The sequence below is a fragment of the Cynocephalus volans genome, chromosome 13 (genome assembly GCF_027409185.1).
Source record: "Cynocephalus volans isolate mCynVol1 chromosome 13, mCynVol1.pri, whole genome shotgun sequence".
In the NCBI taxonomy this organism is placed as follows: Eukaryota; Metazoa; Chordata; class Mammalia; order Dermoptera; family Cynocephalidae; genus Cynocephalus; species Cynocephalus volans.
In genome coordinates this window covers 44,451,513-44,476,762 of record NC_084472.1, presented here as the reverse complement: position 1 = coordinate 44,476,762, position 25,250 = coordinate 44,451,513, and the positions used below count along the sequence as shown (strand labels likewise).

The 25,250-nt window shown below is 50.6% G+C and overlaps 1 protein-coding gene across 2 annotated transcripts in view; it reads left to right on the top strand.

The window, feature by feature from the left end:
- SMAD7 (SMAD family member 7) overlaps positions 1 to 23,229 on the top strand; it is a 28,804-nt gene extending 5,575 nt beyond the window's left edge. The window contains exons 3-4 of one of the 2 annotated variants that reach the window (XM_063077194.1): positions 2,301 to 2,372; positions 21,397 to 23,229. In XM_063077194.1, coding sequence (XP_062933264.1) covers positions 2,301 to 2,372; positions 21,397 to 21,935 — 611 coding nt within the window. In that variant the 3' untranslated portion in view covers positions 21,936 to 23,229. Of the gene's footprint in view, positions 1 to 2,297; positions 2,373 to 21,396 lie in introns of both variants that reach the window. The other variant, XM_063077193.1, reaches the window with a different exon arrangement.
- The last annotated feature ends 2,021 nt before the right edge of the window (positions 23,230 to 25,250 follow it).

The window sequence follows — 25,250 nt, the reverse complement described above, 5'->3', positions numbered from 1 at the left end:
CTTTGCAGAGCTTTTTTGTGGGTGAGGGATGAAGTTATGGCCCCTTTGACCTTGACAAGTCAGACAATAGGTTGAGGCCAATCAAGATGCCGAAGACTGTCCATCTCCATGGAAGAGGGTTGGGGTTCTGTGGACTGCCTGGGGAAGGAGAACCGTGGGATAGGAGCTAGACTCTTGAGTATAGTCCAGCACACTGGGTGGCCCCTTGAGCCAGTCAGTGACGCCTCAGTTTACCTGGGTGCATGTTGAACAGGTATACTTTGCTACTTCGTAGGGGTGGTAAGGAGGCCTAATTAACGTTTGTAAATCCCTCCTGAGATCAAAGGCACTACAGAAGGGCAGAGCACCATTTCATAAAAATGCTTGTGGTTGCCAGTGTGGAGCTGGCTTACCTTTGATCTGAGACTGGCTGACACCCTGAATGTGGTCCCAGCTCTGCCCTGAGATGCCAGGCTTTTCCTTTGAAACACACCTTGCCCCTGGGATTCAGCCAGCCAAAGCTGGGGGGAGTGGCCGGGGATAAGTCATGGTGTTTAATGTGGGGGTATCTTCCGTCCAGGGGGTGGGTGGAGGAGAGGGTTGAGAAGCCTATCTCTAGAAAATGATGAAGGCCATCAAAGTAGTTTAGAAAGTGCAGGGTATACACCATTTAACAAGTAACTCCATTTCCTGCCTCCTCCTATTGTTTTCCATGTGATTAAGTGTATCCTGTAAAACTGTATATTCCTGTTAGGATTTATACTTTACCCTGATAAAAGGAGATTACATACACAGTCTTCTCTCTCTCCTGTGCCCGCCGCCGCCACCCGCCGCCACTCCTCCACCTCCCCTTCTGTTTGGGAGAGTTCTTGAAAAGTTACTCTTCCAGCCTGGGAGAGAACGTCTGAGAATGCAGGAGAGGGAGGGACTCTGGATTAGCGAGAATCTCCGCGTGAAAGGGGGCAGACAGCAGAAACCCAGAGATGGTTTGGGGCAATGCGTAGGCCCTGTCCCTTTATCCGGGATTGGAGGCAGCTACTGTGCCACTAAAGGGCTCCTGTGGGCTACTTGCCTCTGAGGTGCTCTTTGATTTCCCTTCCTATTTGCCAGTGTGGCCAAGTGGTTCCAGTTGGAAACTGGTAAGGCACTCCCCCGGGGAAATTATCATAGTGGCCTGGGGTGGGAAGACTGGAGTCTGCACATCCAACCTGTGTGTTTGCTGTGGAGCTGGGAGGCACCTTTCCTGAGCCAAGCTTTCTACATGGACTTCAGGAAGTTTGGCATTGGCAGTGGTGCATGGGAAGCTTATAGGGTCTTGTGTATTTGTGTTTCATGGGACTCATTAGTTGTGCTTCATGGGCATTATTTTTTGTTTTAATTGCCTGGAGGGCAGTTGTAGAGACTGCTTCTCAGCTGGAATTGTCATTATCTTCATTAACATTGAGGTCACTGTGCTGAGCACCTGAGGGTGACAGAAGTTGAAGAGAAGCTTATGCTGTAGTTAGGGCAGGCAGAATCAGAAGGTAAAAGATCAGTGAAGACAGCAGAAGGAGTCTCCAGGTGCTGGGTGCCAGAAAGATTTTATAGGAACCGAGGGCAGGGAAACTTGCTGGTCTGGGGTTGCCCGGGAAGGTTTCCAGAGATGGGGGTTTTGGACTAGCCTGGAAGGAGATAGAACATTGCCCTCCAGCTCAGAGCCTTGCTGAGAATGTTCTCTGTCTTGATCTGCTGGTGGTTACGCAGGTGTATACATGAGCGAAACTCACTGAGCCTACTTGAGAGTTGTACACTTTGCTGTATGTAAGTTACACCTCAATTAAAATGGAAAAAGAAGTCCTTCCAGCCCCAAACCAGTCTTGAGAAAGTCCTCAAGAACCAGGAATTTTGTTTTTAAAAAGATGAGGGTGAGTCCCTCGTCTATGGGAGTGGCAGAGAGGCTATGGCCCCAAGCAAGGAGGGTTTTGCCCTTGATGGGAGAAGACAGAGCAATGTGAACCTCCTTTGACCTTGGGAACTACCTGGTTTCCCTAATGGGAGGCTTTTGTAACAGGAGAAATTCCAGCTAGTCTGTGATCGAGCCTGACTTGACTAATGATTAACTGGCCGCCTGGAGCCCAGACGGGTGACAAGGTGCTGTGGTCTGTCTTATGATGGGCAGTGAAGCCTGAGCAGACCATTAATAATCAGCATCGTGGCTGCGAGTCAGCCTTTTGGAATGTGTGATCTCTCTTGCATGCTGTTTAGGATGTGCTTGAGGATGAATCTTGATGTTTTTATTTGTATATTTATTTATTTCTCTCCCCTCTTTGAATTCACAGCAGACTGTCCAGATGCTGTGCCTTCCTCCGCTGAAACAGGGGGAACGAATTATCTGGCCCCTGGGGGGCTTTCAGGTAAGATGCTTTCACTTACTTTCCTGGCAATTCCAAGATTTCTTGAACTTGTGGGAGACTGGAGGAATGGGGGTGGCCTTCTGCTACCCCAGCTGGTCTGAACTTTATTCTCATTTTTATGTGCCTTAAGCTGGGTGCGTCTGTGGTGACTCTGGTGCCCTTCAGCTCGTCATTCTCCAGTGATGGGGAAATGGGAGCTAGCTGGGGGCTGGTTTTGTGCATGAAGTGTTTCATGGTTATTTTTAAGCACCTCCTGGCTTGAGGGGCTTCCACTTAGTGACTCTGGTGTCATTAACTCATGCATTTTAGCTCTTTTTCACCCTTGGCCTTTGTGCATGGGGTGCCCTGAAGGGGGTGGATCCGTCTTTAGGGAATTGATGATAGATCCCAAGTGTTGCATGGGATTTCAGAGTAGATCTTGAAGCTTCCCTCCAAGTGCAGATTCCTGATCCAGCTTTGTGCAGGGTTCAGTAGCACATATCTGGGGATGGGAGCAATGGAGTAGGGGCACCGCAGATAGTAGGTGCTTTTACTGCTCCCCAGCAGGGTAGGTTTTTCTCAGGCCCAGGGGCGCGAATGATGCCTGGAATGCCAGAGCTGGAGGATGATGGGATTGGATGAAGTGCATTATGGAGCCCCGCATCATTGTCCCTGAGGACATGAGGTGCGGGGTATTACTTAGAGGAACTCATTGGCAGTGGAAGTGGGAGACATTTCATTTTTTTCTAAAGGCATCCTATTTCCACCTGTTTTTCCCACCCCACCATGTCATCTGGATATTCTGAGAACTAGCTTAAGCAATAGGAAAGTAACTGGGGGGAAAAAAGGAAAGAAAGAAATTGCAACAGTTCTGGGCATTTGGCATTTCTTGCCCTTGGGACATTGGTGTAGGGTCCCGGAGTAGCAGCCCTCATGGAAGCTGTAAAACTGTGGTTCACTCTCTTCTGTGAGGTGCATCCTGTTTTGTGGGTGACCTCTTTGACTAGTTGGTAAAGCATTGCTTTCATATGTCGCTTAGGTGCAGTTCATTCCGGACACTTCCCTCCCAGGAGCTCCTCACCAGGAATTGAGCTTGCTGCGAATGTCTTTAGGGAGACCCTTGTTTGTTTTTATTTCAGTGCAGTATATACTCTGACTGTTATCTGAGACCGAGGATATTGTTTACTCAAAGCTTCGAATGAGAATTGAACAGGAAGAAGAGGGACCCAGAAAGGGGAGGGGGCTTTGGGCATTGGGGTGGGAGTGGACCCTAGCGGCTGAGGAAGGAAAAAATTTGGCAATGTGTGAACTGCATCTTTTCTGCTTTCTAAGGCTGAGAGAGTTCTTGAAAGAAAAGGCGAAGGAGAAGAAAGAGTCTAAGCAAAATAACATGCTCAGGATGTTGTTAGATGGCTTTATTTTTTAAGCCCTGAACGTGCAGGGAGGAGCCCCGGCCCCTCCAAACCACATGAAATAAGCAAGGGAAGTGGTAGCTTTTGAAAGGGGCTTTTCGGAAGGTTTGTCTTATTGATAACATCTTGTCTGTCTCCTCTGCTGGGGGAAATGACGACACCAGGCTGAGACACCAGCCTGAGTGCCTGCTCGCCTGGCCTGGGGGGCCCGGGAGCCTGGGAGCCCAGGAGCCCGGGAGCCAGACTGTGACCTGTGCAGCTCTTCTGAGATGGGTGGGCTTTTTGTTCCCCAAAATTCTTCCGGTCCTAGAAAGAAACTTGGTATAAAACAATCATTAACTACCCCCACCCCTGTCCCCAAGGTAATTGCAGCCACTTAGATTAATGAGGAGCTGCTAGGAAGGGATGGGGTGGTTTAACAAAACTGCAAAAAGAAAAAGGGAGGGGGGGTCCACCACAAGAAAGAGCATTTGTTTTGAATTTTAGCTCTTGATTTACTAATTCCCAAGGCTTCAAAGTTTGAACTCTTTCTTCTTTCTGTTTAGAGCTGGAGCAGTGTATTAATACTGTGTTGTGGGGGGAGCTGTAGAAACTGTTTTTTGGGTTGATGTCAGTGGTTTGGGGTTGTCTGGAGGGGAGGTGATGATGGGCTCAGAGAAAATCTAGGGCTATTCCTCTGTAGTGAGAATGCCCCACAAAAGGGGATTTTATTGGCCCCAGTCCAAGGCAGAGAGTTTTGTAGATGGAGAAAGCCCAAACCTCCTCCATCCAAGAAGTTGATGGTTCCGTGGGGGGTGGCCTGGGTGTGTCTGCCTTGCAGAGGATGAGGCAGGACAGGACAGGGGAAAGGGGGGTTAGCATAGCAGATGCTGGGGGGAGGGGGCTGCCTGCATTGGAAGGGGGGAGGAGCAGGGCATCAAGGTGTGGGGAGCAGAGAAAATGCCCACAAGGGGTTTCTCCCTCCTCTCCCTTGAAATAACCTCTCTGAGTCTCTTTCACAGGCCCTGTGTGCTGTTTTCCTTCCTGTCCTGCCCTGGCTGAGAGCAGGCTTAATGAATGGGGCTCAGTTTAGGGTGGGAGGAAGGTCGGCAGCGGGAGCCAGGGCTTGATTCTCTTGGCAAGGGAAGAAGGGAAAGAAAAAACAGGAATGTGAAAATGTGGTGCCTTGGAGGTGGGGGTAGGGTTGGGGGTGTGCTCAAAGGCCTGCCCCCTCCTGAAATACAGGGGTGACTCCAAGGCTGGCCCTTCCCTTTCCTGAGCCCTTGCAAACAGGCTGGGAGGAGGGGGAGTGGGTGGGTAGGAGCCCTGGGAGCAGGGCTGCTGGCTGCAGGTTGGAATTCCAGCATTGCAGCTTGGTTGGGGGGGGGGGGGGTCGGTGACAGGCCCTGTCCTTTGGGACTTGCAGTGAAACACACCCCACCCCTGCAAGTTTCCTCGGTCTGGGAAAATGGGACATTTTTAGAAGGCAGTGACTTGGTTCCAGGAGATTGTACTTTCATTTCTGACAGCCAGCTCTCCGAGACAGATGGATTGCTTGGTGCATACTTGTGTGTGTGTGAGTGTGTGCGTGTGCCGCAGACATACAGATAGACAATCCCGTGCATAGACACATGAGTACGCAGATGCCCACGGGCAGGCTCCAGGATATAGGCTGGGGTCTTTTTCCCATGGGGTTGGTTGACATCGGGGAACCTCTCCATGAGGATCTGGACTAGGTGGGGGGAAGGGTGTTTGTGGATTGGGTCTGAGTTGTGATTTGGCTGCCTGAGTTCAGCTCTCTGGGGATGAGTGCCTTTTGAAAGGCAAGCAACTCCAGAACAGGCCCTTGCTGCTGCTTGGACACGAGTGTGTCATGGCTCAGGAGGATCCACCTTGGAGAGGTCTTACATAGCTGGGAAGCTTTTAGGTTCAGGTCCGTGGTGGAAATGGAAAGGATTTGTTCTCAGGGCTTTCACTGTATCACAAGTAATGAAAAGCATGTGTTAGAAGCTGCTGTCTTTGCAGGTTCTATCTGGAGTTTTGGGGGGACTTTAATTTCACCTGTCTGCTGTCCTGGTTTGGGTGGGTTAAAGGAGCAGCATCTGCCTTGTGAGTTCTAGGTTGCTCTTCTGCAGACCCGTCCTCCAGCCTCCTCCTTTATACGTTCATGTTTGCAACGGGCTTGGCCTCAGCCATAGTGACCTCCCCAGTTAGGGCAGGGATCAGAGGCCAGCAACTGCTTATAGTTATTTAAACTTCGAGAGGTGCTCCCATGATTTCAAGGAGGGAGGTGAGAGGAAGCCGAGGCAGAAGTACTCATGTGTCTTGGGGGAGGGGTTGAAGGAACCTCATCTCTTGTCTGTGCAAAGTCATGCTTGTTGGAGAGACACCATCCCTTCAACCCGAGGGTGGTCACCTCCTTTGCTAAGGTCTTAAGATTCATGCATGGCTTGTAGTTCCCAAGTGTGGGGGATGGGAGTGTCCTTGAGTCAGCATCCACTCCAGGAATGCTTCTCTCCTCCTCTCTGATCCCTGTTGGCATCTGTCTTAGCCTCAGAAGAGAGCCTTCAGAAATACCTATATAATCTGCAAATACCGCCCTGGCTTAGTCCACGGGCGACTTGGGCTCAAACCAAGGAGCTTAGGAAAGATTGCTCCATCCTGTTCTAAGGAAAGTTATTCAGCTTCATGTGAATGATCATTTATTGTCTGGCTTGGAATTGTGATAGCGAACTGGGAATCTGGGCCTGGGTGCCTGTTACTGTGTTTTTAATGTCCCTGCCTGGGAACAAGCAGTTTGTGGTTTCACTGAGGGCTCTGATGTCATTGTGGGGTGGGGGTTGGGGAGCGCAGACTGAGCTTGCAGCCGAGCTGGCCTTTCATCCAAGTGGCCATGAGCACAAGCTTTGGGGGGTAGCCAGATGCACCAGCCCCACACACATGACCACTCCTTACTTCCCTGGCTCCTTGCCCCTAGGCCACTGTGAGGAGTGACAGTCTGGAACTCAAGGAACACAGTCTGCATCTCCTTCAACGCCAGCCAGCATAATGACTCAGGGCTAGGTAGGGCGGGCTCACCTGGGGCACACCCACACCTGGGTGAACACCAGTCATGGACCTTGGGCTCTGGCTGCAGTGCCTGAGGTCATGCACTCGCCGCTGGAGAACGGCTTACCGATAAAACCCCTTTTGTCCTGGAAAGAATGAAGCAGTCAGGCAGGGGTTAAATGCAGGGTGACAGCATTTAAAGTCTCTGGAGCAAATTTGGGCTGTTCTGCCGGCCAGACTAGATGGGCTGCTGCCTTGTGCATCCTGTCCCTGGGCAGAACTGGGCCAGCCAGCCAAGGGGGAGGGGGCCAGGTGAAGACCAGGCTGTTGGTGTTGCTGTTGGCTACAGTCTAGCACAGTGTCCCCCCATCCCCTGGGCCTTTTCTTAGCAGAGCCTGGCTGTAGCTGGGCAGACTTGTAGACCTGTGGGACCTCTGTGGCAAACTGAGAACCAGTGAGGCAGTGAAAAGGGAGGAAATGCCCAAGGATTCATGATCAAGTTTGGCTTCCTTTGCTGCTTTATTATTGCAGTTACTGTTGCATAATACTGCTCCCTGCAGCCTTATGATGGCCAGGCTGGCCTTTGTTCATTTCAGTCCAGGCCTTGAACCTGGAGCAGCACCTTCAAAGCAGGTGGAAGAAAAAAAAGGTGTAGAATGCTGGTGCCTAGACTTAGAATCCTTTGGATTTAGAATCCTAGACTTAGAATCCTCTTCTCAAAAAAATCAAGATATTTGCTTGATTCTGGAAACATTTGAAGGAAAACGACTATTAACTATGCCCCTTTCTCCATTTTGCTATGCTGTTGTGAATGACATTGTAAAAATGACCCATGAGACTAGGTTTTCTTTGGGGATGATGAAAATGTTCTGGGACAAGATCATGGTGACAGTTGCACAGTTCTGTGAGTGTACTCAATGTCACTGATGGTACTTTTATCCTATGTGTATTTTACCACAATTAAAAAAAAAAAAAAAAGCCCGTGGTAGCTTTAAAATGCATGCAGATATTTGGATAATCAGTAAAGAATGACTGTGGAGAGTAGGATCGAAAGACTTCTGTTCAATGGCCGGGATCTGCTTATGGTAGACCCTTGTTCCATAGCACCCCTGAGGTGTCCTGGGGGTGGGGGCACATTGATAGGCTAGAGAGTGGGGTGGGAGCCTGTCTCTCTGATGTGTTTTAGCTGAACAAGCTGGCACATCTCAATGTTGGTCTCTCCATCTTCCTTTTTCCACGTGAGTTGCAGAAACGAGAGGCGGGAAAGGTCCCCTGATCGTTTTTTCCATGCCTGACCTTTCTGCCAGGCGCAGTGAGTGTGCTTGCTTCCCCCCTGCCCCAGACGCTGTGTCCCCCTGGCCTGCCCAGTCCAGTGACTGCAGTCCAGGTCATTGCAAGGGCTAGCTGCCAAAGCTGGGTGATCCAGGCCCTCCCCGGGTCGCTGGAGCCCCTAGTTTATGGGACATCTTTGCCATGGTTCCAGGGCTGCAGAGGGAGGCGGGTGACTGGCCTGGGCGTCCTCCCCCTGCGGGAGCCCTGTGAAAGGATACTGTAAGTGTGGCCACCACCCGGAGGTCACCACTGGCCCTACCATCTTTCTCGCTCAGTATTGAATGGCTAGCCTGGAGTCTGGCTGCCTGCCTACTGTCACACAGAGGCTTCCTCTCCGGGCTATTTTCAGCGGGAAGATATTATTAACTGCTGAGGCACAGTTCTCAATTTAGTGGCTAACACACCAAGAAAGCAACATTCACTTGATCGCAGCCACTCTAAAAATGTTGGTTCATTTGGGGGGCCCATCTGCCCTCCAGCCCCTTCTGCTTCTCCCTGTGGGGTCACCTTGGGGTTCTGGGCCCCTAGCCCAGTTTCTGTGGAAGCTGCCATTGTAGGTTCAGTATCTGCCATAGGGAGGACCAGGCTTTTTATTAAGTGAACTCTTAAAGGTGTAGAAAATGGGAGTATTTATATCTAACAGGGGGGCATTTTGTGATAGGGATGGGCATTGCATGGGAAAAAGAACTTTCGATGGAGTTTAGGACAGTTACTTAAAACAGGGTGATAACTTTCACCTTGTAAGTTAACAGGAAATATCAGGACAAGACAGGAAATTGCATCATCTCTTTTTTGAGAAGAACTCCAGAAAAAAGTTGTTCATGAAAGGTAGTGGCTGAGAGGTGGCTAGCCCTGTGTTTTGTTTTTTTTCTTCCTTTCCACTCCCATGAGAACTTTTAGGCCATTTTCTTTAAGAAAGAAGCTGTTTGAAAACTTTGTTATTTTTATTATTTAAAAAAATATTTTACCAGAAGGGTCACCTTCAGTTGAAATGTTAACTGCAGCCTTATTTCCCAGTTTACTAAAGAATCTTTCATGACTTTTTCAGCTTCCTTCCCCAAATGGTGAGGCCAAACAGCTCTTGGCTGGAAGTTAATTTTGGTTTGGCTGCACCGTCCTCAGTGCTGAGCCTCACCCAGTGTCATTAGCTTAGTTTTAACTTGCAAGAAAAAAAAAATTATTCTCTTTCTTTGGTGAGGGCTAGGTGTGAATTTACTCACGCCCTTAGCCTTTTCACCCTGGTTTTGCCTTCCCCCAACAGAGGTGCCTGCATTTGACAGCTTGGAACTCCGGGCTGCCTTTGTCTTCAAGCTACTGTGTCCCAGCCCCCCAGGAGTTCCTTTATTTTCCTGCGGCTGTTTCTAGAGTGCTAGTGAGGAGTGGAGAGGAAACAGTGTGCCTTGGGGGTAGGTGTGAAGTAGCCCACCAGCTACCCAGAAGCGTCCCCTAGAGGTGTCCCCCAGAAAGAGGGCTTGCCACAGCCCCCCCAGTGGTGTGGAGAAGAAGGTCCAGTTTCCATTTACTTGTCCCTGGGTTTGTTAGTCCCCTCTTCGGTGATGTCATTGTGCTAATGACACGGGATGTGGGACAGTACCCCGACCCGTGCTGCCAAGCAGCCATCGCTAGGACGGAGACCAGAAAGAAAGAAAGAGGCTGTGTGTGGCTGGCTTGCTCTCTGCTCACCCCCGCCCCCAGCTTTTTCCCCTAGCGTGCTTTGTTTTGTTTTCATTACACAAGGGCCCTGGGGTGTGTAAAAGCATTGTTGAACACTTGGTGAGGGTGACTTGTCCAAGCAGAGCAGGACGCCAGAGCAGAATGCTGTGGGCAGGTGGTGTGCCCACAGAGGTTCCCCCGCCGGCGCCTGCCTTGGAAACACCTCTCGGTGGCATCTGCTGTGGCTGGCTGGGCAGTCACCTACCAGAGGACAGGGACTTCTCTTTTCCCACCTCCTCGGGAGTCCAGCAGAGGTTGTCTGGCTGACCCCCTGCCTGGAAAGCATGCTCCCCTCCCAGGTGGGCTCACTGTGCCTCCCTCTGCCAGCTGCGAAGCTGGGTGGGCCAGCTGCTTTGGAAGAAGCCAGTGTGTCCCTGCAGCTCATTCACTTAGCAAATATTTCTTGAGCGCCTACTGTGTGCCAGCTCTATGTGGTGCAGAGGATCGGTTCCTGGGCCCTGATAGAATTAGGATCAGCAGATGGGAAGGGCTGTCTGAAGGTGCTATTGAGTCAGTGGGTGGAGGGCTTTTGAACAGGAGTTACCTCCATTTGGGGGCAGGCAGGGGCAGCTCCTACAGGACAGAAGGAGCCAGGTCCCTCCGAGAAGTCAGCCACAGGGGAGGTACTAGGGACATGGCAGAGGTGCAGGGATGGGACTCTGGGGTAGGCAGAGCTCTACCCCAGTCATCGGCTCTATCTCTGCTTTGGTTGTGTGGTCTGTTGAGAGTTGAGATAAAGCAAAGCTTGTGGATAAACAGAGGTCTGTCTCTCCAGGTTCTGGTTCCAGCTCCTTTCCCCACCCCCTACTTGTTGATTGTAAGATAATAGCAGTAACAGCAGGAGGTATGGTTATAATCCACGTTCCAGACCCTGGTAGTACCTGGGGGCGCAGAGGTGAGTGGAGGTGACCAGCCCAGCCCTGGGCTTTTCAGTGGGACCACAGCCAGGGGCTGGGGGAGCATCTGGAACAAGAGAATCTAATGTCTTGACAGCCGGAGGGGAGGTGGGCATTTTCAAAGCCCAGGAGTTTGACTTTCCCTTTTTAACGCCATTGGGCTTGGTTCTGCATTGCATTTTAATTTTAAATCTGAAAGTCAAGTCCATTTCTGAGGTTCTAGCCCTGTGTGTGAGGCCCTGGCCCACCTGGGGTTGGGTTTGCACGAAGTAATCTAAGATGCATTTACCAAGGTGTTTCATTTTTATGCTTATCCTGCCCTGTGTGTTCCCCTGGGGCCAACGATGGGTCCATGGGTCCGATGGCTCCTGAGTTCACTAATTTAATTACTCGTCTTTCTCCTCTGTGGAGCCCCACTGGGAAGAAAAGGCCGAGAGAGCTGGTTTGTCTTGGGGTGTGATCCAGGGCAGAAAGGAAAGCACTGGTCCCAGCTCCAATTTCATCTCTCCAAGTTGGGAGTTTCCGTTCAGAAGACAACTGATAACCAGGCCAGTGGCAGTTGGTGGCTCCCGTGTTTGTTCATTTCTGTATTGCCTTTTGACTTTTTGATCTGGGACTGTCGCTCAACAGGAACAAAAACAATATGATGCCAAGATATGACTGTGCTGTCAGCAGACTCGCCTGTCTGTATTTTCTGGGCTGGCGAAGCCACTCGGAGGTTAAAAGATTGTTCCCTGTCTCCTTTTCCTACCTTCCACTGCTTTCAGTCACTTTTCTGGGTAGGCTGAGTGAGGGTCATTGAGAGCTGCTCAGCTCCAAAAGCACTTGGGGACCTTGTCAGCCCCTGGCAGCCTCTTAGCCAGCACCGCTCCTCCCCCACATTAATCAGTAACCAAGAGGGAAAAGCTAAAAGTTGTGTTCTCACTGTGATCTGGGTACACAGTACAGTTCTTAAAAATAGATGGCCCCCATCTCCAACTCGGTGGGGGTCACAGAGAAAACCCCACTGAGGAATATTTCCTGGGGAAGAGCCCTGGAGTGTGGGGCCTGCAAAGATTCCAAAGCGTGTACACACCACCCCTCCCCACTCTTTTGCAGGATGCCTGAGTTCTGAGAGGGGTCCTGGAGTGAATTACAAGGGGAGGGGAAGCATAAAGCATCTTTCAGGTTTCTGTCCCTGCTCTCCTGGGCTGAGGGTCGGGGGCTCAGCCACCAGCTGGCTGCATGGCCTTGCAGGAGTCATTTTTGTGTTCTGGGCCTCAGTTTTCTCATCTGCAAAATAAGGACTTGGACTTGGTCACCAAGCCCCTTGCTGTTCTGCCATCCTGTGGTCTGTGATCTTTGGTTCTTGGATTTAAGGGGGTGTGGGAATGAGATTCCTGTTGCTGAGGTGATGGGGGTATGGGTAGCTAATAGCTTCTTACATTCTAAAAGAAGAGATTGTAGTTCTTCGTGTTTCTTGGCTTGCAAAGTCTTCCAAGTATGAGTGAAGCTGAGGACGCTTTCCCCAGAAAAACGCATATGCACACGAGAATTTGAATATATTTCCAGGAGGGCTGGAGCCGTGCTGAAGCCCACCCCCACCCATGGAATCCTCAATTCAGAAACCCCTGGATTCAGGAGGGCAGGTGGATGGGGGCAGGCAGAAGAGCATGAGGAGAACCCGGGCCTTCTATTTCTTTCTCTTTTTAATTGGGGTAAAATATACATCACAGAATATCCCATATTAATAACTTTTAAGTGTACAGTTCTGAAGGGTTAAGTACATGCACACTGTCCTGCTGATATCATCACCATTCATCTCCAGAACTTTTTCATCACTACACACTGAAACTCTGTTCCCACTAAATAAAAGTCCCAACCTTCCAACCCCCCCAGCCCCTGCAACCACCACTCTGCTTTCTGTCACTATGAATTTGGCTACTCTAGGAACCTCATATAACTGGAATCATGTAGTATTTGTGGTTTTGTGACTGGCTTATTTCACTTAGCATAATGTCCTTAAGGTTCATCTGTGTTGTAGCATGTGTCAGAATTCCCTTCCTTTTTAAGGCCAAATAATATTCCATTGTGTGCGTATTTCACATTTTGTTGATCCATTCGTCCTTCAGGGGCAGTTGGGTTACCTGCACTTTTTGCCTATTATCAATAATGCTTCTAGGAACGTGGATGTACAAATATCTGTTGGAACTCCTGTTGGAGTTCTGGGTATATACCCAGAAGTGGGATTGCTGGATCATATGATAATTCTGCATTTAACTTTTTGAGGCAGCTGCATATATGGCAGGGTCTTCTTGACTGATCAGAGAGTGCAGGAGCCCTAACCTGACTTGGGGTGGGCTTAAGGATGAGGCCTAGGGCAGGGGGAGTGAAAGAAGAGGGGGAGGGGACTGAGCCTGTCCATGTGCTGTGGGGGTGGGGTTTGGGGGGGGAGAGGTGGAACTAGGGTACTGCTGTAGTGCTGGCCAGATTGGAGCCCACATTTATGAGAGGCCCAGGGGACACCAAAATGTGGGCCATGTGTGTTAGACTTCAGGGCCTTGTAACAGCAGCGCTGGGGTCGGGGAACCTTTCATTCCTCTTTCATTCCTTTGGCCTGGAGGTTAGGGGTGGGAGGACCTGGCAGAGGGAGGGTTGCTCAGGTCTAGGAGGCCCTGGGTGCTTTGGGGGTGAAAGGGCTGGGATGGCTGAACAGCGAGTGTGTCCACGCTGGAGAGATTAGATTACGGAGGCAGACAGAAGTAATGATTAACTTTTCCAGTCTGCACTCTGTCTCCAGGCTGTCGTACTGTTGTTTTTCCCTGCAAGTACAGTGCGGCCCTGGCCTGGCCAGGCCCTGGTGTAGGGCTGTAAAGTAAAAGAAGGGATGAGGGCTGGGAGGGAAGGGGGCAGGAGGAGGGGGGGAGGGTGCTCGCTGCAGAGGAGGGAGGCTTTTCCATCAGATCCTGCGCTGGAATTTATTGGCTGGAATGCAGTAAATGTTCAAAATGCCATCCCATCCAATAGTTTTCATAATTGTTATGGAACAAGGGGAGCCGGGGGAGGGGAGGGATGAAAAGGACTTTTGTTTCTCACTGTATTTTTCCACATCTTCGGACAGTTTTCCTACCTTCTAGAAAAAATGGAGTCGAATTGGAGCTGTATGGGGGATGGGATGGGGGCAGGGCAGGGCCTGCTTTTGAGTCCTGTAATACATACCTTTCAGAGACTGGGGGTCCTTGTAGCCCGAGGCTTTATTAAAAAATGAGGCTCATAGCAGAAGCAGCTCTGTTTCTTGCAAAACCAGGCAAAAACTTCTGGGGATTTTGTCCTTTTGGAAAATGGGTTTATTGTGCATCCGTTTGTATTAAGATTTTTATGGAGCTTTAAGATATAACCAACACACTTACAAATAGTCAATAAAAAGAAGAAAAGGAGGGACTTTTTGGTGTTTATGAGACAGTTATTTTGTTGGATTGTGTGTGTGTGTGTTGTGTATTGTGTGTATGTGTGCGTGTTAAGCAGTGTTCAGTGCTGGCTCTCCAGTTGGGAATACACATATGGAATTTGGGTAACTCTCAATATGGCAGATGGGTGGGCGAAGCTGATCTGAGGTTTGACTTGGATGTCCCTCTTGGACGCAGATGGCCTATTCTGTACCATGGTTGTCCCACCTCTTGTATCTTCTTGGGGGTGGCCAGAGTCAGCCCCAGAAAGAAGGCAGGGAAGCTGATAATGCCATGCATGTCTGGGGGCTTCGTGTGTGCAAGCGTGACCCCCTTTCTGAAGAGGTCTGCTGAGTTATTTGGGGGTGACGGTGGGAACTTGCTTGGGTATATCATGGGGGGAAGAGCCTTGAAATTGAAACTTGAGAAATACTTAGGCTGGATGCACACTAAACAACAGCCAGAGAGCCCATTTACTGTAAATATTATGAATGGAGCTGGCGGGGCCGGGAGTCCCCACCCTTCCTCTGAGGCCTCTCTGGGAGCCTGGGCAAAGCTGGCTGCCTCCTACAGCAGTGGCTGCAGGCCGCCGGGTACACGCTATAATTTGCATGGCTGAGTGCTGGGGCACAGGAAGCCGCGTCAGCCCAACTGGCGAGACAGACAGGAGCTTTTGATTTGTGTGGCTTCCCTCCCCTGCCCTGTTCTACCCTCAGTTATGTTTTCTGATGGCAAAATACTGCTCTTTGGAGGGATTCCCAGTTGGGGGCTTCAGACTTGGACTTTGGGAAGTGGGGTAGGACCAGTTTGGGGGGCAGGGGAGTACATTTTATTTGATTATTGATTATTTATCATACTTTGTCTGTAAGGGTACAGTCGCTAATCAGTCTTCTAGACCAGCAGGATCTGGCAAATATTTAAGCTTGGGAGAGTTTGCAGGAGGGTGGTGACGGGGGAGGGACTACCGGGCACCCAGACTGGACAATGTTGGAAGTATGATGGTGATAAAAAGAGACCCTCACTTGGGGGTGATGAATGACAAGACAGAAAGAACTCAAGTCTATAACTTTTTGAAATTTAAAAAAAAAAAAGAAGTTGGTTTAGAGCTGGACACAGCAAAACCTGACTGAAACCTCCTTTCCCTTTTGATTTTGTTATGTTTTGTTTGTTGCAAATTAAATGCAAAAACGTGCCCTGCTCTCAGAGTGATTTTCTTACTCTGGAAGTTAGTAAAAATAAGTGGAACCAGCGTCGTTTAATACTGATGGGGCACATTTGTGAATGAGAGTGCAGCCAGAGACCATCAGGGCCAGAAGGGGTCCCATTGGGCCATTTTGCCCCCATTCCCTTCATATTATTTATGGACAGGTCAAGCTGAGACTCCGAGAGGGCAAACCATTTGGCCAGGGTCACAGAGCAACTTGCTGGCAAGGAAGCCGTTTCACCACCTGCTTCTTGGTGCAAGGAATTGGACCCCATGCTCAGCTCTAAAAGCAGGAACAGCATCTCCACAGAGTTCTGAAGGATACTTGTTTTTCCCTGGAGCGTTTGGAGAGGAGCATTGGCTTTGGAGGCCTGAGGTGGCTGCCTGCCCACAGCTCATACCGGCAGCATTTCAGGCCTGAATCCTAGCTCTGCTCTTTGGCAGGTGGTGACTTGTGCCTCACTTTCCCCCTCTTTAAGAGAGGGTTGTAACAGTGTGCAGCCTCAGAGGGTTATTAAGAGCTGCTTAGCACAGGACCTATTCATAGTTAATACTTTTTGAATGTGCTCTCACCTGGAGGACAGGTGGGGACAAAGGGGTAGAGTGGTCAGCTGGGCCCTGGCCTGGGTCACTTTTGAACCAAATCATCACACCCACTTTCTGAGGCTGGCACTGGGAGTCTATGTTTTAAGGATGAGCTTGTCACCCACCAAGGTTATATGGAAGGTAGATCTGAACCAGGGAGTCCGTCCGACTCCATAGCTGGTCAGCTCATCTCTGGGGTGGGGGCAGGGGACGGGTATTGTCCCATGGCTGGAACTACCTGAGGCATGGGGACTCAGCTGGTGGGGTCCAGGGACACAAGAGAGCACCCTGGCCTTTGAAGGAGACTCGATAGCAAGCACCCCCTGCTCCACCTCAATGTAGATGTTGCAGAGCATGGAAAAAAAAAATCCAACTTTCTCAGTTCAGCCTTCCACCAGCCAGACCTCACTGTGTGATCCATTTGGGGAAAGAGCGTGGGGTGGTAGTGATGGGTGGGTCCCAGCATCGCCTGAGTAACTGCGAGTTAACCTGAGATATTTGAGTGTGTTTCAGCCTCCATGAGTAACTGGCTCTAAATCCCAGCACTGTCTGTGCTGCGTTGGGAACCTGAGGAAGCCCTGGGGTGATACTTCCGTGTTCTGGATGAGGTTGTAAGCATGGCAGATTAGAGCTGACCCTGGGACCCACACTGAGCACACCTACCTCAGAAAGTGTTTATGTGTTTGCTTTATTTTTTGGTCATTTGCCTCTTGGAAACAAGAGAACAATGAGGGTCCTTGTTAGTTGCGATGATTTGGGGTGAGAGTAAATAGGATGAAGGGGCACTGGGTCCCCTTGATCTCAGTCCTCGTTGATCTCAGAACAGCCTATTTCCTGACAGGGTGGGGAGCAGGGGACGGGTGCTGTTAACCTTTGAGATGTCTGACGCAGAGGATGGGACGGGACAACCGTTGGTGGCGCCTGGGTCCTGAGGAGGGAGGACCCGGGACCTGCTGTGGGCGAGGCGTGGTGGTGTTTGCGCTCCAGGGTTGGCAGGTGTAAGCCTTCTGTGTCCACATTCTTGCCCTTCCTATGTCCTGATCGCCATGGAGAGGCCTGTGAGCGGCAGCCATGTCTGCCCGGGTGCCCTTTCTCCCAGACCTCCCTATCGTCAGCCCGCAGCTCTGCTGGGCCCTTGGGGAGGAGGCTCGCAGAGGGTCACACTCTTGGACTCTGGCAGAGAAATATCACTTTATAATCTGAGTGCCTCACAGAGATGAGAGTGGGTTGAGACCTCTTCCTCGCTCATCTTTTACTCCAGCCCCCTGGCATCCTGGCAGCAGGACACATGTAGCCTCGGTGGGTACCAGCTGCTTGGCTCTGTCTGTACTGGCTTCATTTCCCAGGCGTGTCCGGGTCCCGAGAGGTCCAAATCTCCGGGAATGCCCTCTTCTCATCAGCACCTCCTCTGTGTGTGTGGACACAGTGAGACCCAAGTGGCCCCGCGTTCCTTGTGCGTGTCCCTGTTCTCAGAATCCCATGGTTGTTTTCAGAACAGCTCTGTATCTGTGGCCTCACGGTCAGTGTCACAAGCTGGAGACTAGAAATGTACCATCGAGGCATCCAGCTTAGCCTTTGCTCCCTCCCCCCATTTTTCTTTTTCCTCATCTCCTCATGTCTTCAAATTAAAAAGGGGGGAAATTCCTTGCTTACCTAAAATGTGGCCTTCAGGTCTGGCCGCCACCCTGTGCCATTGAGACCCCTGCGTGAGACTCATTCATGAGCCACTGGTCTCCTAGAAGGGTCTAGTGTATTCATTCATGACCAGGATAATTGAATAACTCTTTGGAAGAGGCAGGGAACCCCTTCTTAATGCTCTTCCCCAATGCAAGTGCAGACAAGGGCCAAATCCTCTCCTTCCCCAACACCTACCTCCCCTTTCCCTTTAAAGGGAAGATTTTATGCTTTAAGGAAAATGGGGAAGGGGAGGGAGAAAAACACCTTAAAGGAATTTTAGGCAGATTCAGCATTTTTCTGGTGTTGCTCCAAAAATTCCCTAAACTGTAATAAAAAGAAAAAATTGTGAGCAGCCATCTGATTAGTGAGCTTTTTACAACATAGCTTTTCTTTTGGATGCTTTAAAACAAACACATACAGTTTTAAAACAAGCCTCTGTACAGTTTTCTAGGGAGGGGAGAAGTTGTTGAAAATATCAGAAAAGGTTATAAAGCTGAGGGAAATTAACAAGGGACTAGGAATTTTACCTTTGGAGGTTGAGTATCAGTGACAATGATAAGAAGCCAAAATTGGGCTTCGAGACTCTTCCTTAGTCCTTGGAGACCAAGACTTAGCCTCTCCGTGTGGCCTGGGAAGCCCCCAAGAGGCAAGCATCCACACAGACCCTTGTGGGGAGACTCTTGTGGTCTGTGGGCCCAATTCAGAGAACTGTGTTTCTGTGAAGATGATTCTGTGTTTCCCAGAAGTGGCCCCCAGTGGCGGGGAATTCAGGGCAATGGAGGGGAATCTCTGTGTAGGCTCTGTGGGATGTTGTGCTGGGTCCCCTAAGATGTGATGTGAATACTGGGGTGTGTTAAAGGGACCTTCACTGTTGCTGAGTGGTTTTGCTGGAGAGCATGTTTTTATGCTTAGAAATAGTCCAGCGGGCATGAGGGGAGTGGGGCTGCCCTATCAGGAGGGTGGGAAGGTGCTGGGGAAGGTGCTGGGGACGGTGGAGGGGCCTGGGGTCGGCAAGGGGGTAGAGAGGAGCAGACAGGGGTCTTCCTGCAGCAGGTTAGGGCACTGAGCGGACTTTCAGGGGCCTTGTTCACACGCAGGGACACCCACATGCTGCCGTTTATCTAGGCCAGGCCATTAACCTCAACAGAAAAAGGCCTTTTCCAGGGGCTGTCTGGCAGCAAATTGCTGGGTAGACTGGCGGGCTGCACACATGAAAGAGAAACCCGCCAGAACACTTCCCCCTCTGCCCCCACTGCCCTCAGGCCCCAGCCCCCGCCCAGCTTCCTCAGTCCCCAGAGGCCCCCACCCCTTGCCGAGGCGGCCATCGGGCCTGGCATGGGGGCAACTCGATCTGATCCCGGCCCCTACCCCACCCACCCCGTGACTCCTCCTCCTCCTCCTCCTCCTTGTTAGCTGGTGCCAGGTTTCAGCAGGGCAGGCTGCATAAAACAAAGTATTGTGAGGCTCTGCAGAGGGTCTCCTGAACCACCCTCCCTCCCTCCCTCCCAGCTACTCCAAGTCTTCCTTTCCAGGCCAGGTTTGTTGTCCTGAGCTGGGATAACAAGCAAGAGCTTCTTGCATTTCAAAACACCCTCTTCCCCCAAAAGGGTGGACGCCCTGTGCCTCCCAGAAGAGGCTCTCTCCCTCCCAGCACACTGGCTCGCCAAAAGTATTCCTCCTTCCCTGGATGTTATGGGTCTTTGGTGTAGCCCAAGCTCCCTCAGCAAGAAAGTTCAAAGATTGCCAGGGCTCACGAGTTTATTAGCAGTTGATGGATGCTTTGCAGGAACAAGTTAATGCCCGATGAGTCACCTGCTTGGAGCCCTTGTCCCTCTCTTGTTTTTCCGTATGTTCTAGTGTGTGTGCACGCACAAACACACAGCACACACTCATACCTGTGTGCCCACACTCACGGGCACACACAGTCTCACACATGTTTGTCTGGGGTGACTGGCCAGTTTTCTGGTGTTGATTTTCAGTGGGGTGGGGACTGAGAAAAAGGAAAGAGCCATCAGCTTCCCCTTTTTGTGTAGATGTCTGGACAGGCATTTGGGAAGACCAGTCAGGGTGTCTGTAGGGAACATGCTCAGGGTGTGTGTTCGTGGCTGCCTCAGCAGGTCGCAGTGTGCACTTTTGTACAGACTTATTCACGGGACACCTCCATCCAAGACTGGCTGCTCTTAAAACAAAACAAAACAAAACAAAACAGCTAATGGAGCTGACTGGCTCCCAGTCCTAACATGCCTGTGAGAGTTGGAGAGAGTTGGTGTGCAGAGCTGCACTGGGTTACCCAGCCTGCTGGGGGCCGGGTCCTCCTCCACTGCCGACCCTTGGATGGGACAGACCACCGTCGTCGACTCCCTGAGTTCAGTTGCTCCAGAAACACAAAGGCCAACCCAAAACACATGCCACATCAGCCGCCACCACGGCCCCCCAAACCCAGCAGAGTGAGAAGCGAGGGCTGCAAGGAGAGCCTGACGCTGGGCTTTCCCCCCTCTTCTTTTTCCCCTCTCCTTTCCCCATTTTTGTTAACAAATACAAGACTTCCGGTCTCCACCCTGCCACCACAAACCACAGCGTTCCTGCAGTCTGGCTGGGCTGGGGAGATTTATGGTCCCCAGTCTGAGGCCTGCCCGCTGGCCCCAGCTTAAGGAGGAGTCGGAATGCCAGCCGCCAGGGCTCCCTCTCCCTGCGTGTGATTCCCCCCTTTAAAGTCCTCTGAGTGCCTGTTGAGGAAAATCACCTTACCAGAATCACCCCGTCTCCCGGCTGCATGTAGGAAAGCCAGGGTGGGGCTTGCAGGGGAGGGAGGGGGCGGGACAGGGCCGGGGAAGAACAGCATGGCGCCCTGCAGGGTCGAGGTGCTTCTGGGGAAGGTGGGGAGGGGGCTGCTGCTTGTTGGGGGGCTGCCAGCAGAGAAGGGGGACTTCAAGGATGGTCCTGTGTATTTCAGACAGGTAATCTTCTGTCTTGGCTGGGGGAAGCTTTGTTAAGGTAGTCTGGGTTAATACTGATCTGCATGTGGTGATTTGGCATCTTGACACAAATTCACTCTTTGTGTACAAAGCTGCTGCTGACACACTGAGAGTTGCTTTTCTATGAGGAAAACAGATATTTTTGCCCCAAATCAACCTCATTTTTATTGTTATCTGATAGAGGTCCCTTTTGACCAAGGCACTGATTTGAGAGCTGGGTGACAAGCACAGAGACCATAGAGTAGGTGATCCTAGATTCTGGACACCTGGTTTCTAGGTCTGGTCATCACCTGGACTGAGCACCAGGCTTTCTGGGTCCCTTTTTTTCCATCAGGATGACAAGGACTGGAGGAGGTTCCAGGTTCCATCCAGTTGAAAGATCTGTCATTCTAGGCCCTTTCTGAGGTCTTTTCTAGCTCCCTAACCAGGACTAGCAGAGTCACTAAGGTCCTCTGGAGTCCATGCTCTGCATGGATGTGATTTCCTTTGGCCAGGTGGGCACAGGTGCTGGTGTACTGGATTCCTGACCAAGTGGGGGAGTGGAGAGAGGAAGCACCCCAGCGGGTTCATGCCTAAAGGAAGGCAGGGCTCTTCTCTTGCTGGATCAAGATTTCCAGGCCCCAGTAGGAGAACTGTAGAGCCTGCAGCATGACTAGGGCTACCTCCTTCTTTCTGTCTTGTACTGAGAGACAAGCTGATTACGAGTGCGTGCGCATGTGTGCCCGTGTATCAAGATTCTAGGAGGAGGAGAACGCCCATCCGCATCACCACCAACCGTGTCTGCCATTTTGTTTTGCAGATTCCCAACTTCTTCTGGAGCCTGGGGATCGGTCACACTGGTGCGTGGTGGCATACTGGGAGGAGAAGACGAGAGTGGGGAGGCTCTACTGTGTCCAGGAGCCCTCCCTGGATATCTTCTATGATCTACCTCAGGGGAATGGCTTTTGCCTCGGACAGCTCAACTCTGACAACAAGAGCCAGCTGGTGCAGAAGGTGCGGAGCAAAATCGGCTGTGGCATCCAGCTGACGCGCGAAGTGGATGGCGTGTGGGTGTACAACCGCAGCAGTTACCCCATCTTCATCAAGTCCGCCACACTGGACAACCCGGACTCCAGGACGCTGTTGGTACACAAGGTGTTCCCCGGTTTCTCCATCAAGGCTTTCGACTACGAGAAGGCATACAGCCTGCAGCGGCCCAACGACCACGAGTTCATGCAGCAGCCGTGGACTGGCTTCACCGTGCAGATCAGCTTTGTGAAGGGCTGGGGCCAGTGCTACACCCGCCAGTTCATCAGCAGCTGCCCGTGCTGGCTGGAGGTCATCTTCAACAGCCGGTAGCCGCGTGGGGACAGGACAGAGTGTGAGCCGTGCAGGCCACCATTCAAACTACTTTGCTGCTAATATTTTCCTCCTGAGTGCTTGCTTTTCATGCAAACTCTTTGGTTGTTTTTGTTTGTTTTTTGTTTTTTCTTCTCGTCGTTCTTGTTTGTGTTCTGTTTTGTTTTGCTCTTTGAGAAATAGCTTATGAAAAGAAATGTTGGGGTTTCTTTGCAAGGGGGCAGATATGGTTGGCAGGATACCCCGATAGGAAAAGGGGAAGCAGACATCAGAGCACCACCAAACGCAGTGAACGAACGGGGAGCTATGCCTCCACCGAGTGTGAATCGGGTCATCATTTCACTTGTCAGGAGTGTGCATGTGAGTGTGCGCGTCTGTGAGTGTGCATGTGTGTGCGAGAACGACAGATGGGGGAGACGGCGTCCTCTTTGTGTTGCTTACGGATGTCCCCGGCTGAGAGGCTTGCGTTCCCAAGCTGTGTCTCTCTTGCCCTTTGGACACGCTCAGTGGGGCAGAGGCAGTACCTGGGCGAGCTGGCGGCGGGTGTCCCAGCAGCTTCCAGGAGCAAGGCTCTGCCCCCCGCCCAGGGAAGCCCCCGCCCCGCCTCTCCCCCTTCTAGGACACGGGCCTATCCACAGGCTTCTGAGAAGCCAGCCTGCTAGAGGCTGAACCAGAACCAACTGTTCTCATCCTTGTCCTGCTCCCCTCCTGCCACCCCGCTGCCATCCTAGTGTCTTTCTTTTTTGGCCATCTGCTCCTGGATCTCTCTGAGATGGGCTTCCTGAAGGCTGCCGGGGCAGCCCCGTTGAAGTGTTGCTCAGCCAGAGCCCTCTCAGGCCCTTCAGACTTTCCCCTGCCCTGGTTACAGCAGGTTTTTCCCAGACTTAGAAAACCAGCTCAGCACTTTCCTCACTTCCCCATTCTGTGTGTTGAGCTCTGCTATTAGACCAGCGACGGGGGCATCCCTGGCAGGGACGTGCTCCACAGCCCCATTCCCAAGAAGGATTTGGTTCATCATAACCCAAGGTACCATCCTAGGCCAACACCTGACTCTTCTTTCATTTCGTCTACAACTCATACACTCGTATGATACCTTGACACTGTTCTTAGCTCAATGAGCATGTTTAGACTTCAACATAAGCTATTTTTCTAACTACAAAGGTTTAAATGAACAAGAGAAGCATTCTCATTGGAAATTTAGCATTGTAGTGCTTTGAGAGAGAAAGGACTCCTGAAAAAAAAACCTGAGATTTATTAAAGAAAAAAATGTATTTTATGTTATATATAAATATATTATTACTTGTAAATATAAAGACGTTTTATAAGCATCATTATTTATGTATTGTGCAATGTGTATAAACAAGAAAAATAAAGAAAAGATGCACTTTGCTTTAATATAAATGCAAATAACAAATGCCAAATTAAAAAAGATAAACACAAGATTGGTGTTTTTTTCTATGGGTGTTATCACCTAGCTGAATGTTTTTCTAAAGGAGTTTATGTTCCATTAAACAATTTTTAAAACGTATACTTGATTCACAGTTGTGCTCCAGCTCCTTTTTCTTCTGCTGCTTGGAAGGGAGACGGGAGGAGTGTTCATTAGAATTCAATTGAGTCTGCTCTTCCCAGTCCAGTGCTGGTTGGGGAGGAGGGGGACAAGGACCACAGAACGGAGACGTCCAGAATAGCGGGTCTCCCAGTAGCTGCTCTTCCCTGAGTGCTAGAAAGACCTGGAGGTTCCCAGACATCCCCCTTCTTGTTAGGCTGTGACCCTAGGGTGTAGCTGATTGATGGACTGAATTTATAATGGGGACCCCTTAAGGGAGCCCTGTGGGTGATTTTTCAAAGCTTGCAAAATTGAGGAAAGGGAATTCATCTGGGATGATTGGAAAGGAGGCTGGGTTAGGGAACCGATTGGGAAGTACAGCCCCAAGAAACTGGGTCCATCTGGTCTTGCTTGCTAACTCCTCACTTGGCATTTAAATCCTGAGGCTACTGCACCTTTGCCAGAGGAGAGTGACTTTGCCAGACTGGATTCCAGGAGAGGCTCCTGGGGATTGAGGCCCTGGAGGGGCAATGAGCGGGGAGCTGATTGTTGGTGGTAAGAGGGACGCCATTCACTTACTGTACTGGCCACAGAGAGACCAGAGAGGTCATGGAGTCTGAGTCCTACTCTGCTATCTCCCCTGTCTGCTAGAACTCTCCTGTGACAGTTCACTTGTCCTCTTCCCCAGCCCAGCCGGAGTGCCACTTGCTGTCTTCAGTACTGTCCCTGCATCAGCTGACCTGAGATTTGTGCTGATTGATCTGAGCCACATTTTAGATTCAGAGAATCTTGCACAAGAGATGGGTCCACATTGGGCACCAAACAGAGGGCTGTGTAGGTGTCTATGTCGGGGGTCTTGAGCCTTAGATCCAGGAAGGGGGTCCTTTTGAAGTGGGGTTTAAGAATTTGAATATCACAAACCAGTATAATTCCAAGAAACCTTTTTGGAGGGCCCACAGAGCATTGCCAACTCGAATTTCACCAAATAATAACACCCAACACTATAGCCTACTGACACCATCATTTCATTAATGAGAATTCTAATCCAGTTGTGTAGCAAGAAATAGTAATACATGTTGATTTATGCTCCAGAGCATTAATGCCAAGTGGTCGTCTGGGCCAGTTTGTCCCCATGAGGTGATGGGGAGCTCACTCCCTCTCAAAGCAGCTTTTTGCTTTCAGTTGAACTGAAACCCACCTCTGTTTATTCTGGTTCTCTAACCCAAAATAAGTGTAAAATACCATCTCTGAAAAACACCCAAGGAGGGTTCTAATTAACTCCAGGGTGGTAGTGGCGGAGGAGGGGTGGGGATGGAAAGTGTTAGGTTAGGGAGCTGTCAAAGACCTTTTCATTTGCTCTAACTTGCATTGGCATGCCAGCAAGTTCTTTAATAATAATAATAGCTACCATTTATTGAATGCTTCACTAGGTGCCAAGTATGATCTCTAAGCATTTAAGGGAGTTATCATATAATCCTTACTAGGACCCTCTGCAGAAACGGAGGCTTTGAGAGGTTAAATGACTTGCCCAAGGTCATACAGTGATGAAGTAAGTGGCTGGGGGATTAAGATCTGACTCCAGATTGAGCAGCTCTTACTCCTTGGTCCATGTCCTGTAGAGATGTTTATATGTTGGAATCCCACGAGGCTGCAGTCACACAGCTCCTTGAAATCAGGAGGTGGGTTTCCACACTTCCATCCAGATCTACTGCTTGAGCAAGGTCTCTGGATTCGGAAGCAGAAGCCATGGCCTCTGGGAGAAGGAGGCT